Source organism: Anastrepha ludens, chromosome 4 (assembly GCF_028408465.1).
Source record: "Anastrepha ludens isolate Willacy chromosome 4, idAnaLude1.1, whole genome shotgun sequence".
NCBI lineage: Eukaryota > Metazoa > Arthropoda > Insecta > Diptera > Tephritidae > Anastrepha > Anastrepha ludens.
Window position 1 is genome coordinate 98,692,300 of NC_071500.1, and position 16,779 is coordinate 98,709,078.

The 16,779-nt window shown below is 38.3% G+C and overlaps 4 protein-coding genes across 5 annotated transcripts in view; 3 read left to right on the forward strand and 1 right to left on the reverse strand.

The window, feature by feature from the left end:
* The window catches only part of LOC128860315 (insulin-degrading enzyme), a 34,123-nt gene that overhangs the window by 7,107 nt on the left and 10,237 nt on the right, over nucleotides 1-16,779 (reverse strand). The window lies entirely within an intron of this gene.
* On the forward strand, nucleotides 1,466-2,314 carry LOC128860318 (uncharacterized). Its single transcript, XM_054097767.1, has 2 exons — nucleotides 1,466-1,579; nucleotides 1,998-2,314. The coding sequence occupies exons 1-2, from the start codon at nucleotides 1,526-1,528 to the stop codon at nucleotides 2,229-2,231; spliced, it is 288 nt and encodes a 95-aa protein (XP_053953742.1). The 5' UTR covers nucleotides 1,466-1,525; the 3' UTR covers nucleotides 2,232-2,314.
* LOC128860317 (uncharacterized) lies at nucleotides 6,320-7,125 on the forward strand. Its single transcript, XM_054097766.1, has 2 exons — nucleotides 6,320-6,444; nucleotides 6,861-7,125. The coding sequence occupies exons 1-2, from the start codon at nucleotides 6,391-6,393 to the stop codon at nucleotides 7,098-7,100; spliced, it is 294 nt and encodes a 97-aa protein (XP_053953741.1). The 5' UTR covers nucleotides 6,320-6,390; the 3' UTR covers nucleotides 7,101-7,125.
* Nucleotides 13,129-15,169, forward strand: LOC128860319 (uncharacterized). Its single transcript, XM_054097768.1, has 2 exons — nucleotides 13,129-13,220; nucleotides 14,877-15,169. Exons 1-2 carry the CDS (start codon nucleotides 13,167-13,169, stop codon nucleotides 15,099-15,101), a joined length of 279 nt encoding a protein of 92 aa, XP_053953743.1. The 5' UTR covers nucleotides 13,129-13,166; the 3' UTR covers nucleotides 15,102-15,169.

The following is a 16,779-nucleotide window of genomic DNA, read 5'->3' on the forward strand; positions in this document are numbered from 1 at the left end:
GGGACCAGCTGGGTGTTGTGTATTATGAGCTACTGAAACCGAATGAAACGATTACGGGGGATGTCTACCGACGACAATTGATGCGTTTGAGCCGAGCACTGCGAGAAAAACGGCCGCAATACGCCGATAGACACGACAAAGTTATTTTGCAACATGACAATGCTCGGCCACATGTTGCACAAGTGGTCAAAACATACTTAGAAACGCTCAAATGGGATGTCCTACCCCACCCGCCGTATAGTCCAGACCTTGCGCCATCCGATTACTATCTCTTCCGATCGATGCAACATGGCCTGGCTGACCAGCACTTCCGTAATTACGATGAAGTCAAAAAATGGATCGATTCGTGGATTGCGGCAAAACCGACCGAATTTTTCACAAAGGGAATCCGTGAATTGCCAGAAAGATGGGAAAAAGTAGTAGTAAGCGATGGACAATATTTTGAATATTAAACTTGTAACCATTTTACGTCAATAAAGTTTCAAATTTCGAAAAAAAACCGCACGAACTTATTCATAGTCCTATTATAAGAAATATTTATTCGGTTAGGGTGGTGCCCTCTTATGAGGATCTGTCTTCATCATCATCACAGCATCGCAGTTCAAGCGCAGCAATGGTTTACTGCTTTCGTTACAATTCGCATCCACATCACTCGGCCTTCAGTTTTTCGTCTCCACCTTTTTTCTCGACGGACCTTTTCTTCTGTCACCTTGTGGAGTTGTTTCAAAGATCTTTTGTACCGATGAATGTTGTGTATTGTGAGCTGCTTCAGTGATGATAGGCTAAAGGCGAGGATCAGCGCACTCGACAGGGCTAGTTTACTGCTGCGACAGCGCTTGATCGGGCAAAACTCCGATTCGGATCGGATTGTAGAACCGGTTGCCATAGGACCGACATGGGAATGTGAGTTCAATCATTGCCTTTGAGATCAAGTGCATATCCTGCGGTAGACCTAGCAATTTGCACTATTTTTGTGCATACAAAAAGTTCAGTTAATTAAGTCTGAACTTAAGTTATGGTTTTTTTTACACAAGACTTACTCTTTCAACTCATTTACTTGGGCTTTAGCGATAGACCTCCATTAAAAAGTGTATAAAAGAACCTCCGTTAAGGAATTGTTTAAAATTGATTTAATAAATTTAAATCTGTTCATTCTTCTTTTCATATGGCATTTTTTGTACACATAAGTTAAGTTGTTATTGGAATGAAAACAAAAACGACAATTCGTTAAAATTTTTCCACTAAATTTTTTATCAACTTCATCTGGACGTGAGCCAAGAAAAAACAAAAACATTAAACTCGTAGTATTGCATGTTAGTGTAGTAATTACAAATAATTATTTCTTGATTTATTACAAAATGTAAACAAAACTATGGATATCTGTATGATTGAATAAGATTACATTTGCACCATGTGAAATTTTTATTCAGAAGCAAACTATAAAACGTGTGTGCGGTGACAGAGTCGACAGGTAGTGCTGAATTGACTACAATCTAACAAACACCGAAAAGGTTCTCCTGAAAAAATGCGAAGCCTAACATTAATTGCTTTGATTTGCGGTGTCTTGACAGTTATGTTGGTAAGTGGAATTGATTGAAAACAAAAATTAAAAATGAAGACTCCAAAATTAAAGAAAAATTTTCATAAATTTAATAAAATTAAACTGTTGAACCTGACCAGAAACTATTTTATTCCTTTATTATTTTAGTTTCACATTATTTTTTATCCTTCAGTGTTACTCAAATTCAATATCGACAAATGCTAACGCTTCAAAAAAAACAAAAATAGCAAAACTCACATAAAAAATATTTAATTTAAAATATGTTCACTTCGCAATTCAATTATTCGTTTTGCAGTCACATTGTATTGCAGAATCTAACCGCTGAATATCCAATTCTTTTCCGTTTTTTTTTTTTGTTGTTAATTTATAGTTTATGCCAGCTTCGTCCAAAATTTTTATTTTCTAATTTTTAATAAAATATAACATTTTCTTCCAGCATTCGACAAATGCTCAAATGCCGCAAATGCCCCAAATGCCGGGAATGCCGCAAATGCCCGGTGGTAATAATGGTCTAGAGAGTCGCTCTCGCCGTGCTGCAGAACCTCAAGGAGGCGGCGGCGGCGGCAGCGGACAAGCTGGTGGTGGTGCCGGCGCGGGAATGGGTTTTGGCATGGGAGCTAATATGGGTGGCCAAGCAGGCGGACAAGCAGGTGGACAAGGTGGTCATTAGTAAAGCAATGTAGCTAAGAATGTTGTGAACAAAATTTTAAAGCAATAAAACAGAGAAGTACAGAAAAGATTTAGAATTTTATTATAAAATAAAAATAGCAAAACTGAGTGAATTATCTTAAGAAAGTGTTATGTGAAAAATATTTTTTAAGAGTACCACTACAGTACCGTTAAAAATAATAGCACTGTGATGAGCTACGCCTTCATACTGAAAGATCAATGTTTGAGTGATTTTGCTGTAAATGGGCGATTATACTCAATATTTGGAAATCTCCTAACGTAAGATCGATCGCCATTGCCGTCATACTAAACGATCTTGAAATCGTTTGTCCATGCCTCTTTTACTACCTCCCATAAATCTCTAGAATTGTTTGGTCTCCGTTCAGCAACACTTTTGATGTCAGTTCACATGGGGCTATGGGGCTAAAGTCGGGAGACTGAGCAGGTCAACGCATAACCTCAACCCCATTGACCCTAAACCATTATTTTGCGGATATACCCATTTCAGTGACATATTCCATGTTCCATATGATAACATTATATATATACATATAATTGCCGCTTACACCTTTTTTGGGTGTTTGACCGAGCTCCTCCTTCTATTTGTGGCGTGCGTCTTGATTTTGTTCCGCAAATGGAGGGACCTACAGTTTCAAGCCGACTCCGAACGGCAGATATTTTTACGGAGAGCTTTTTCATCGCCGAAATACACTCGGAGGCTTGCCATTGCCTCCCGAGGGGCGATCGCTATTAGAAAAAACTTTTTCTTAATTTTGGTGTTTCACCGAGATTCGAACCTACGTTCTCTCTGTTCAGCCCATTCAGCTACGGTGGCCACAACTAATATTTTCACATATGCTTTCCGATCCATGAAAGTGCCTAACAAGAGTATAAGTACCCAAGGTTAGAATTTTAAATAGCTACCCTTGTATAGAGATGTAAATATATGCAGCAGTTTTTGGTGATTGTACTCAGTACAAATTGATACAAAAAATTTATAAAATAATTTTCTTTTAAATATGTATTTGATTTAATTTTTAAACTTTTATATCTTCGCATAAAATATTTTAATGCTATCTATATCAAAATTTAATAAACTCATATAAAATTTCATCTAAAATATTCTTAGGACCAGGGAAGCCATAGAGAGACTAGCCGTAGACAGACGGTTACACATCTATTGGGTACCCGGACATAAGGGCATTGCAGGAAACGAAATTGTAGATAAGATTGCCAAAAGCGCTGTTTACATACAATTCAAACATGAAAAAGACATACTGAAACCTTTAAATACGGTATACAATGACGTCGCTGCATGAAAACACGGATAGACAGGAGGTGGTATAATCTAGCTATTTGTAAAACCGCGAAAATCATATGAATACACAATGCAGACAAATACGTCAGATTCGTCTAGAAAAGAAAGCAGAACTATCGTAGGCATACTCGTATTGATAGGCCACAATTCGTTAGCGGCACATGCATACAAGATGGGAATTGCAAACAATGATAGCTGCAGATTTTGCAATGAACTAGAAGAGAGTGAAATTTTTGAACACCTTATATGTTCTTGCCCTGCATTAGCTAGAACCCGAATGAAATGTTTAGGAGCTCTACAATATGAGAGGTTAGAATGTCACTCGGGGTTTGAGCTTCAGGGCTTATGAAGATTCGCAAAAGACGCAGGCTTATTACAAGAAGCCTACTACAAGGAAACGTAAGGATCAAGTTCCATGTGGTACCACTAAGGTCCAATAGGTCTATGTGATGGCTTTTAGCAAGCCAGGTTAACCTAACCTAACCTATATCAAAATTTGCATAAATCCATAAATTGATTAAAATTTTCAAAAACTATTTTCCTCATGACGACGATAAATTTTCAATTTAACTACGTATGTAAGATATTTAACACAATTATAACCTTCATGAGTTGTCGCATTCGTTCACCGCAATCTCATCCAAAGCAATGAAATCGATATCTCTCGCTTACCCGAACGAATTGCCATTACCATTAATTTTTAGATAAACATATTTAGTTTAATAACGACGCTCTCAAAAATAATGACTTCACGAAAACAAAAAATGTTCACATGACGTTTTGTTAACTATTTAATTACTTACAGCAAAAATCATTCATGAAATAATTGTTTGTTAAAAAGCTAATATATAAGAAATATTTATTCGGTTAGGGAGATGCCCACTTATGAGGATCTGTCTTCATCATCATCACGACATCGCAGATCAGGCGCAGCAATGGTTTACTGCTTTCGTTATAATTCGCATCCACATCACTCGGCCTTCAGTTTTTCTTTTTCTTTCAGATATACCCATAGATCTCATGTCATGTCTCCACCTTTTTTCTCGGCGGATCTTTTCTTCTGCCGCTTAGTGGATTTGTTTCAAAGAGTTTTTTTAAAGTTCTATTGTTGCTCATCGGCCGAATGTGACTGTACCATCGAAGTCTTTGGGCTTTAACGTATCTGAAGACATTTGATGTGTGTCTAAATCGTCATTGTACCAAATGCGGTAGGGTACCATCTTCAAGTCGTACAAGGCCAAGTATCTTTGTGAGAATCTTTCTTTCGAAACAAATTAATTGATCGACTTTATTGGATTTCAGCACCCAGACATCGCAACCGTGTGCAAGTGTTGGTCTCATGACGGTTTTATATATTCGAAGTTTGAGGTTTCTGGAAAGTAGTCTCGGCTTCATATGTTTTATATACGCGAAGTTAGTTTTATTTGCAGCTTGCATCCTATCGCAAAGTGCAAGGACGCCAGATCCTTCTGGCCACAGGTAGATCAAGGAGCTCGGCAGAACTTCTAAGGCTAACAAAACCACAGTTCTCGAATTTGGTAGGTAGAAGCTCATGCGGAGAGACTTGGGATCGCTTCATGTTCTTTCTGCAGAAGCTGTCTGGAGGTGAAATCAGCTAAGCACCTTCTCCTCTGCTGTCCTGCTCTCGTCTGGCTAATAATCAGGCATATGGGGTCTCACTACTTTGCTACAAATTTAAATATTACACCTGGTGAATTTCATCAGTACCTTGAAGTGGTTAATGCGAATGTGATTAGCCACTGTTTGGTAGTCATCCTCCAAAGCCCGTTCTTCCTTTTCCCCCCTTTTCCTCCTGTTTGGTTCTTCTCCCTCTGATTTTCCTCTGTATGGTATCAAAACGGACGAATTTGATTTTTTGTGCAAGTGCGCTCCTCGCGTGGACAGTCTTTTATCCTAACCTAACCTAACGCAGACCTCATGAGTCAGCTAAAGCTCTTCGTCTGCGATGGGCGGTGGTTGGACTCCGATGATGGCAGTCGGAGTCGGAAGCTGAGGACGATTATAAGAGACTGCCGGTGAATGCTGTGTATTGTGAGCAACTTTGCTGCATGGAGCTGCTCCATTGGCAATAGACCAGAGGTGAGAGCTCAACAGGGCTTGTTTACACGTGCGTTCAAGCACTGGGGCAAAACTCCGATTCGGATCGGATTGCAGAACGGTTGCCATAGGACCGACATGGCAATGTTAGTTCAATCATTGTCTTTGAGATTAAGTGTACATCCTGTGAAACATCCAGCAATTTGCACTATTTTTATGTATACAAAAAGTTCAGTGAATTGAGCCTGAGCTTAGTTAGGGTTTTTTTTTTGCACACGACCTGGTGTTTCAACACATTTACTTGGGCTTTGGCGATAGACCTCCATTAAACAAATGTCTAAAATTGACTACGTGAAAGGAACTTCGTTAAGGAATTGTCTAAAATTGATTCAATAAATTTAAATCTGTTCATTCTTCTTTTCATATGGCATTTTTTGTACACATAAGTTAAGTTGTTATTGGAATGAAAACAAAAACGACAATTCGTTAAAATTTTTCCACTAAATTTTTTATCAACTTCATCTGGACGTGAGCCAAGAAAAAACAAAAACATTAAACTCGTAGTATTGCATGTTAGTGTAGTAATTACAAATAATTATTTCTTGATTTATTACAAAATGTAAACAAAACTATGGATATCTGTATGATTGAATAAGATTACATTTGCACCATGTGAAATTTTTATTCAGAAGCAAACTATAAAACGTGTGTGCGGTGACAGAGTCGACAGGTAGTGCTGAATTGACTACAATCTAACAAACACCGAAAAGGTTCTCCTGAAAAAATGCGAAGCCTAACATTAATTGCTTTGATTTGCGGTGTCTTGACAGTTATGTTGGTAAGTGGAATTGATTGAAAACAAAAATTAAAAATGAAGACTCCAAAATTAAAGAAAAATTTTCATAAATTTAATAAAATTAAACTGTTGAACCTGACCAGAAACTATTTTATTCCTTTATTATTTTAGTTTCACATTATTTTTTATCCTTCAGTGTTACTCAAATTCAATATCGACAAATGCTAACGCTTCAAAAAAAACAAAAATAGCAAAACTCACATAAAAAATATTTAATTTAAAATATATTCACTTCGCACTTCAATTATTCACTTTGCAGTCACATTGTATTGCAGAATCTAACCGCTGAACATCCAATTTTTTTCCGTTTTTTTTTTGTTGTTAATTTATTGTTTATGCCAGCTTCATCCGAAATTTTTATTTTCTAATTTTTAATAAAATATAACATTTTCTTCCAGCATTCAACAAATGCTCAAATGCCGCAAATTCCCCAAATGCCGGGAATGCCGCAAATGCCCGGTGGTAATAATGGCCTAGAGAGTCGCTCTCGCCGTGCTGCAGAACCTCAAGGAGGCGGCGGCGGCGGACAAGGTGGCGCTGGTGGCGGTGCTGGTGCCGGCGCGGGAATGGGTTTTGGCATGGGAGCTAATATGGGTGCCCAAGGAGGTGGACAAGCAGGCGGACAAGGTGGTCATTAGTAAAGCAATGTAGCTAAGAATGTTGTGAACAAAATTTTAATGCAATAAAACAGAGAAGTACAGAAAAAATTTAGAATTTTATTATAAAATAAAAAAACCAAATAGAGCGAACTATCTTAAGAAAGAGTTATGTGAAAAATATTTTTTAAGAGTACAACTACAGTGCCCTTAAAAATAATAGCACTGTGATGAGCTACGCCTTGATACTGAAAGATCAATGTTTGAATGAGGGGATTATACTCGATATTTGGAAAGCTACTAAAGTAAGATCGACCGCCATTGCCATCAGACCAATCGTTTGTCCATGCCTCTTTTACTACTCCCATACCTACCTACATACCCTACCTCCCATAAATTGTGTGGACTCCGTTCAGCAACACTTTTGATGTTTTCACAAGTTTTCTATGGGGTTAAAGTCGAGAGACTGAGCAGGTCAGCGCATAACCTCGACCCCATTGACCCTAAACCATTATTTTGCGGATATACCCATTTCAGTGACATATTCCATGTGGCATATGATAACATTATATATATATAATTGGCGCTTTGGCCGAGCACCTCCTCCTATTTGTGGCGTGCGTCTTGATGTTGTTCCGCAAATGGAGGGACCTACAGTTTCAAGCCGACTCCGAACGGCAGATATTTTTACGAGGAGCTTTTTCATGGCCGAAATACACTCGGAGGTTTGCCATTGCCTCCCGAGGGGCGGTCGCTATTAGAAAAAACTTTTTCTTAATTTTGGTGTTTCACCGAGATTCGAACCTACGTTCTCTCTGTGAATTCCGAATGGTAGTCACGCACCAGCCCATTCGGCTACGGTGGCCTCAACTAATATTTTCACATATGCTTTTCGACCCATGAGCCCTTTAATAAAATAAACTGGGCCTACTCCGCTATATGAAAAGCTACCCCAATATTCCGCGTTAGATTGGCGTCGAACATACTCTCTGGAGCCTGTATTACCAAACAGTTCGATTTTGTTTTCATCTCACCACAATATATTTCGCCATTTACTAATGGGCCAAGACACAAACTCTGCAGAGCCGCAAACTCTAAAGGACTTTCATGTGTTTTTGTTTTTTTTGTGAGTAGCGGCACTTTTCGTAGACTTCTTGCGAATAAATTGATGCAAATTGATTACTTTTCCAGCAAAATTGTAAATATATTGCAATCGTCTTTATCGGATTCTTTGTGCTTTCGCAAGTTGCATGCTTATTTTTATAATTTAAAGCACTTGGTACCATTTGAGCAAAACATCTTATCAAATCTTAAATTTCCTTGTATGCTTTCCCGTTTCCTTAGCCTTCTGATCATTGCGCGCTCTTCCTCTGTGCGCCGTGCACTTTACCCACTAGGACCAAAAAATTATTGGGATGTTACTTGCTTTTCGTATTTTGTCTATATATTTTAAGTTATTTTGCTTAAAAAACGTTAGCACTCCTATTATTTTGTGCTAACCAATGATAAGTCTCAGAAAACAAGTGGTCTTGCTCTAAAACAACTACGGCAACGATAAAATGTTGCTTCATATTTTATTACTAGGATCCCTTTAGGTGTACCGCTGTAGTTCAGGGTCGTTTACATGTGTTAGGAAAAATTTATGTATTCAAGTACATTTTTCATGCCGGCACTCCTATTATTTTGTGAGCAACTGTACATAAATTCTTTTAGATTCAATAAACAGGCTACATTCAGGCATGTTTTTTTACATTTTTTCGTTGTTTTTTTGCAATTTTCCCCAAGTGCTAATACTTCATTTCATGCTTTAATTTTTATATTATTATTTTAAGCTTATATTCGTAGCGTTTTTCGGGCTCGTATTGTTAAAAGCACATGTCTTGACATAATTGCGGTCTGTAGCTGGTTAAGCTCCTACTTTTCCTAAATAGACATCCCGCATGACATTAACCATCTCTTGAGATGCTCGTTTAAACTTACTAATCTGACACCACCACCCTTCTTGTGGTCTCACCCTGTCAAAACCGCCCTTTTATTGGACCTATCTTTAGAGGAAATTACCGGCTGACTGATGGTTTAACGCCTCTAAGTAGGGATTTGCAAGCTGCTACAATAACATGATGAACTGTTAAAAGTATTTATTAATCAATAATATATTTTCCTTCATTATTTACAATGTATTCCCAACGCTTAGCCAAATTTTTAAAAATTTAAAAAAAATATTAAAAAATTGTTTGTCCTTGGAGCCAAAATACGCTTCGATATCCCTTTCTATAGCTTCTTTTGAGGAGTAGTTCTTATTAGTCATAGGGGATTCAAGTCCACGGAAAAGGTGATAATCACAAGGTGCAATATCCGGAGAGTATGGTGGATGCGGCATTAGCTCCCATCCGAGCTCGTTCAGCTTGCCTAATGTTTGCCTTGCGGTATGAGGTCTTGCGTTGTCGTGGTTAAACAAAACTTTGCGTCTATTCACTAAAGACGGTCAATTTTTGTTAAGTACCTCATTCAGGTTTGATAGCTGATGGAAATAATAATCAGCAGTTATCGTCTGGTTTGGTTCCAGAAGTTCATAATAAACAATACCGTCCATATCCCACCAAATAGACAGGAGAATCTTCTTGGGGTGAAGGCCATCTCTAGGGGTCGGTTCTGGTGTTTCATCTGTATCTAGCCATTGGCGTTTGTGAACAGGATTATTGTAAAGGACCCATTTTTTATCACCAGTAACTGAGAACACACATTCACTCTCTGCTGAAGGTTGGCGACGGAAAGTCTATGCGGAACCCATTTTCCCAGCTTTGAAACCTTTCGCAACTGAACCAGGTGCCTGTGAACTGTTCCATGTGATGGATTTAACCTCTGAGGTATCATATCGACTGTCAAATTTGGCTCAGCTTCCACGAGTTCGAGCAAGGCGTCGGAGTTAAAGACTTCAGGACGACCAGCGCGCGGGGCATCCTCCACGTCGCAGTTACCACTACGGAATTTTGAAAACCACTTTTGCGCGGTCCTTACACTCACGTGAATAGTGTTTATTTCTGCAGCAGCAGTTGTTGCATTTTTACCACTTTTATAAAAAAAATACAAAATATGCTCTTATACCCGTTCGAAAATTCCATTTTATTTTTTAACAACACGTGCTTCTATCCGCGATTAATATCACTTGTTGAATGCACAATGTATTAAAGAAATTATAAATAGTTCCCTTATATTCCGCGAATAATTTTGTATGCAAAAATCGTACAAAAGTGAAATTATGGGTGAAATACGCACGAACTTATGGACTGGCCTGATACATTTTATGGAAAGAGTGTGAATGGGTTGAATGGGTGACACTCGAGTTTACATAAGAGAAGAAAGAAGTTGTCGGAAGTGCTTTTTAACGCTTTTCAGTCAAAATCAATGAGCATCAACAGCACAGTTTGCATATACGAGTATAAGACCTGCGTAAGGCTAATTATGACATGCGGAATTGAAACTCGAGCGGGTACACCTACAGCAGAGCAAATAATATCCACCTTCGCAATGCAAACGCTGCGAGCGGCTAACAAGGCGCGATCTTAAACAAAACGAGGAGATACGAGAGATGTGTGAAATCACTGACGTATTAAACTGGAGCCAAAAGAGAAGAAAGTAATGAAATCAGCATGTACAGAGAATGGGAGACGCTCGGTTGGCAAAGATAGTGGTGAAAGGTCAACCTACAATACCACGGCATCCAGGAAGACCACCAAAGCGTTGAATGTGTGGATCCCGATCCGAATTATGCAATTATATATTTTTATTTAAAAAAAAAAACAGAAATCAAAAATCAGAATTTTTGTTTCAGAAAATTTAATAAATTTACAAAGCGCGCAGACTTTCGCTCGATATTTCGATAAAAGACGTAGTTAATGAATAATATTTGAATGCTTCGAAAAGTTGGCATGTGCATTACATTATCTAATAATCAACAATTTGTTTTTCTAACTTAGTTTATTTTCCGCCTAATTCATATTTAGAATTTTTAATTTTTTTTATTTTATCATAATAATATTGTTGTCCATTTATCATTCGATTTTTTAGTTGGCTTAGGGGCATAAAATGCATATTCGGCATTGCATGTTGATTGCAAAGATATAAAAACTTATTACATTAGCATGTTCGTACACATACAGTGCTCTCTTGAAAATCACGACTCTCGACTATTTCGAACGTTCGTTTTTTCTATTTGAAATAAAGATTTAGTTTTCAAAACCCACAAATTTTTTACTCATACTTCCATTATTTATTTGAAGTGCCGTCACTGTGAAAAAAAAAAATTTTTTGTAGCTCAAATTTCAAAAAAATGTAAGAAATGTCGTAATATGTATGCTTGGTCTGCTTTTCGCTGACAGGTAAGGAACATTTTTACTCTTTTTTATTCCAAAACTAACTACCAGGGTTGTTCTATATGAGGTCTGTTAAAAAATAAGGGTAATTTTCAAATTTCGCGGGCTTCGTACATTCGACTTTCGATTATTATTTCTTTTTATGTTGGTACACTCGCCTCGAAGAAATATTCTCGGTTTTAGCAATATAGCTTGTTTAGTTTGTTTGTGAGAGGCATAAATAGGACAAGTGTTTTGTGTGTTCGGCGATTTTCTGTTATCGAATAAATGGATCAAAGAAGTTTGATCAAAATTTGTGTAAAAAATAGAATTAAGTTTCTCAAAAACACTTGAAATGTTGACAGTGGCATACGGTGAGAGTACTCTGAGTCAAAAAAATGTTTATAAGTGGTACAAGCTTTCAACAGAAGGTGGAGAAGATGTGAATGACGAAACTCACTCTGGACGTCCCAGCACATCAACCGATGAACATGTTGAGAAAGAGAAGAAAATTGTTATGGATAATCGTCGAATCACAATCAGAGAAGTTGCTGAGGATATCGGATTCAGGATTCCTGTTGACTCATGCCATGCAATCTTTTCGAAAATTTTGGGCATGCAGCGTGTGGCAGCGAAGTTCGTTCGAAAATTGCTAAATTTTGACCAAAAACAACGTCGCTGAGCATTGATGAGAAATTGGTATATGGTTATGACATCCAATCGTACCAATGGAAGAGTCCAGGAGAGCCAAAACCAAAACACGTAAGCCAAGTTCAATCAAATGTCAAGGTTTTGCTCACTGTTTTCTTCGATTAAGTGAAGTTATGCGCCGTTTGCGTAAAGCAATACGAAAAAAAGCCAGGAATTGTGGGGAAAAATGCCTGGCTTTTGCATCATGATAATGCACCTACTCACTCATCTTTGCTTGTGAGAGATTATTTAGCCAAAAACAACACCGTTATTATGCCTCAGCCGCCGTATTCACCAGATTAGGCTTCCTGCGACTTTTTCCTGTTCCCAAGATTGAAGAGGCCCATGAAAGGACGGCTTTTTGTGACGATTGAAGAGATAAAAACCGAATCGCTGATAGATCTCAAGGAAATACCAAAAAGTGCATATCAGAACTGCTTCGAAGATTGGAAAAAACGCTAGTACAAATGTATTATATCTGAGGGGGACTACTTTGTAGCAGATAAACTAGAAATTGATGAATAAATAAATATTTTTTGGGAAAAATTAAAATTCGCCTTATTTTTTGAACACACCTCGTATAGTATCTTATTTCATAAGGCCCAATAGATGCATAACAACTTTATAAAATTATGGCATGTTCAGGCTGATTCAAACAAATCAAAGAGCTTTAGCGTGAACAAGAAAATGCTGTTAGAATAGTTCCCATTACATTCGGTCCTATCCGGCCATGGAATGCCACTCCAGCAGCATCAGAATCTCCAATGATAGGCATAAAAGTACATAGTTGCTTTTTTGTGTATAGATGCATTTGAAGGTTTGATCTTGAGCTTTTAAAATTTACTGGTGAAAGTGAAAACAACTCGGCTATCACAAATAGCTCTGGTGTTCATTAGTCGCAATTATCGAGGAAGCACTGTATGCATATGCAGTTTGAGATTAGATCTGCTCTTTGTGAATTGTGGGTTGAAAGCAGTACTATAAAAAGAGAGTGCGGTGAACGAATTGGTGTAGAATTAGTAGGTGAACCGAATTGATTACAGTCCAACAAATATTTTTTGGAAACATGCGAGGTCTAATACGAATTACTTTGGTTTGCTGTGCAATAGTTTTGATGTTGGTAAGTTGAATTAAAAATATTTAAATATATGAGATGGATACGCGAACAATTTCTATATTTAAATTTTAAAGTGTTATTAAATTTCGACATTTTTGAAAGTTGAGCAGGGGCCCCGATATTTACTAAATTGCTTAAAGGCGGTTTTGTTCTTTCCAAACAAGTTATCCTTTTCATTGCCCTCTATATTTTCGTGTTCCAATTTTAAAATAAGTATAATTCGACAAACAAATTCTCCGTCCAACTCTAAAAATGTCACACTCAGTGAACGAAAAGGAGGTAGAATCCTTGAGAACATTTATAGGGAAATCGGTTGCCCTGAAAATCTGGTAACTGCTTAAAAAGTCAATATTAAGAAATGTGTGTGCCAGACAAAGATAGTTACTCGCAGTGTTTTGTGCTCATTTCTGAGTAGACAAAAACACGGCTAGTTGAGTGCAATTTGTACACCGTGGAAGGACAACATTTTTTCGTAGAAACAACGTAGTACAATTAAATTAATTAATGTTCGTACTGCAAAACTGACCCTAATTGAAAAAAAAACGATGCTTCTAACATTTCCCAAATACGTGGCTTTGCTGATGGCCGGGTCATCCTCGTGAGAAATATGAGTGTTCTAAAACAAGTATTTCAAGCTCTCCAAATAAAAATAAAATTCTTTGGATGAAAGATCAATGAAAGCAAAACGAAGTAGCTCGCAAGACTTTTTGAGAAAAGCGCCAGACTTTACAGTTGGTGATCATAATTTTGAAAGTGTGGATCCAATTAAATATCTAGGACTGTTTCTTAATAGAACGGATGGTACAACGACTGCTATCCAAGACCAAACAGAGCATATTTCGCTCACGTCAAACTGTTAAAAAGGAAGCTCTTGAGTAGAAGAACAAAATCAAAATATATAAAACACTGATTCGACCTGCGGCAACATATAGATGTGAAACGTGGACATTGAAAGCAGATACAATTACACAATTAAGCATATTGGAAAGAAGAAGAAGAAGAAAATGGTCTCTATCGCATCAGATAGGGGAATTCGAGTTTCGGTTTGTTAAATCGCAGCGCATCCGAAGGCTAGGGCACATTTGTAGAATGCCAGATGAACGAATACCTCGCATTTATGGTGTGAAGCGGAGAGGGCAACCGCGGAAAATATGGTTAGACGACGTTGAGGACGATCTAAGAAGATAGGAGTGGTCGACTACCGTAGTATGGCTATGGACCGAGATATATATAGTATATATAATTGGCGCGTACACCCTTATTGGGTGTTTGGCCGAGCTCTTTCTCCTATTTGTGGCGTGCGTCTTGATGTTGTTTCACACATGGAGGGACCTACAGTTTTAAGCCGACTTCATGGCAGAAATACACTCGGAGGTTTGCCATTGCCTGCCGAAGGGCGACTCCTATTAGAAGAATGCATTGAGAAAAATTGTGGAGGAAACTAAGACTTTACACCCAGCTGAAGTGTTATGCATGATGTTGATGTTCCTAAAAATATGTAAATGAATGCTGGATTCACACGGTTTATATGAAGGCTAGCCTAAGGCTTTTATAGGCTAGAAACTATATTTTAGTAACACCGCTTTTTTCTGAATGATTTTTAATAATCAGTAATATAAAAGTCTCCAACTATGTAACTGTTAATAATTTTCTTTTCAGCACGCCACAAAGGCTCTAGCCATGCCTTATATGCAAAGTAACAGTAACGGCATAGAGTATCGCTCGCGTCGCGCTGCACAAGGACCATCGCAAGGAGGAGGTCAAGGCGGTGGTAGCGGCAGTATGGGTGGCGGTGCTGGAATGGGATTCAGTGTAGGCGCTAACATTGGTGGTCAAGCAGGCGGACAAGCAGGCGGACAAGCAGGTGGTCAAGGTGGTCAGTAGCACAAAGTTGTATTTTTGAGCGGCTAACAATGTAAAAAAATCAATGATAATAAAGCAAAGCAGTGCAACATGCAAAGTTTTTTTCTGTATTCAATGAAATAATATTATATATTGGAATTACTGTTTTTGTGATGTTTGTGAGTTAATAGCTTTCTATTGGTATGTTTATCTATCGAGATCAGTGAAAAACCCTTATGGACTGTAAGCACACAACAAATCAACGATTGGTTCCATGAGCCTGATAAGCGAGTTAGATATATTCGAGGCGAGCATAGTCCATGATGTAGCTTATATACCATGTGCAATCTCTCCTAAGGGACCCTCTATTAGGCGGACACCTTCCTTGAGCGCACTTTTTTTCTATATCTAATCTTATGTATCGGAACAATGTATCTTATGTATCTTGGACAAAAAAAAACTGACTGACGGTAAGTGCCGCTCAAGATTTTGTATGAAACCTACGTAAATTGGCAACGGCGAATATCGCAGGCGATGGAACGATGAGCTGTATGAGCTTTACGACGACATAGACATAGCGCAGCGAATAAAGGTCCAGCGGCTACGCTGGCTGAGTCATGTGGTCCGAATGAATACAAACGCTCCGGCTCTGAAAGTATTCGATGCGGTACCAGCTGGTGGTAGTAGAGGAAGAGGAAGGCCTCCTCTGCGTTGGAAGGACTTGGCTTCACTTGGTGTGTCCAATTGGCGCCAGTTAGCACGAGAAATAAACGACTGGCGCGCTTTGTTAAACTCGGCCAAAATCGCGCCAATTAAGAAGAAGAAGAAGAGAAGAGATTCATGGCGGTAGCCGTAGCCGAATAAGTGGGTGCGTGACTACCATTCAGAAGTGCACAGATTCGAAGCTCCGGGCACGAAACACAAATTGATAGAAAAACTTGTTTCTAATAGCGGTCGCTCCTCGGCAGACAATTGCAAAAGCTCCTAGTGTATTTCTGCCATGGAAGAGCTCCTGAGAAAATCATCCCGCGTGCGGAGGCGGGGTAAAACTAAAGGGCCCTCCATTTTTGGAAAACGTGAGGGTACACACCACAAATAGAAGGATAAGATTTCGACCAGTCTAATTTTTGACTACTATTGTTAATTGTGCAACAACATCAAGACGCACGCCAAAAATAGGAGGAGGAGCTCGGCCAAATATTCAGAAAAGATGTACGCACCAATTATAACATATGTATATAATATATATATATATATATATATATATATATATATATATATATATATATTGTCAATAAATCTGGCCGTATGGCATCAATGCTGGCTTGAATCTTGCAATAAATCAATTGCTAAGCGCGCTGCGTGGCTTGCTGGAATTAAATGTCATCGATGTTTAGCTGATTAATTTTTGGAAACAAAAATTCAGTCAGGATGGCTCGATAGCGTTTGTCATTCACCGTAACGGCAGCTCATTTCTCATTTCGCAGGAAATAAGGGCCGATGATGTTGCCAGTGCTCTATGAACTTCGCGAACAGAATTATTTTTTTGAAAGTTGATTTCCACAATTCTGAAGCGTTGTTCTGGCGTTAAACGATTCAGTTGCAATTCTCAGCGGACAAACCACAGCTATCGATATCGATAGTTCTGTATTGAAAGTAAATGAAGACTGAGAAATGATCCTTTAAAGTATAGTCAAATTATTTCTCAGGAAAGCGGTGT

What these genes read in the sequence shown, in the direction of transcription:
- LOC128860318 (XM_054097767.1), top strand. Translation starts at nt 1,526, where the DNA reads ATGCGAAGCCTAACATTAATTGCTTTGATTTGCGGTGTCTTGACAGTT. An exon ending in GTGTCTTGACAGTTATGTTG is followed by an intron (nt 1,580 to 1,997) that starts GTAAGTGGAATT and finishes ATTTTCTTCCAG; the next exon opens with CATTCGACAAATGCTCAAAT.
- LOC128860319 (XM_054097768.1), top strand. Translation starts at nt 13,167, where the DNA reads ATGCGAGGTCTAATACGAATTACTTTGGTTTGCTGTGCAATAGTTTTG. An exon ending in GTGCAATAGTTTTGATGTTG is followed by an intron (nt 13,221 to 14,876) that starts GTAAGTTGAATT and finishes TTTTCTTTTCAG; the next exon opens with CACGCCACAAAGGCTCTAGC.
- LOC128860317 (XM_054097766.1), top strand. Translation starts at nt 6,391, where the DNA reads ATGCGAAGCCTAACATTAATTGCTTTGATTTGCGGTGTCTTGACAGTT. An exon ending in GTGTCTTGACAGTTATGTTG is followed by an intron (nt 6,445 to 6,860) that starts GTAAGTGGAATT and finishes ATTTTCTTCCAG; the next exon opens with CATTCAACAAATGCTCAAAT.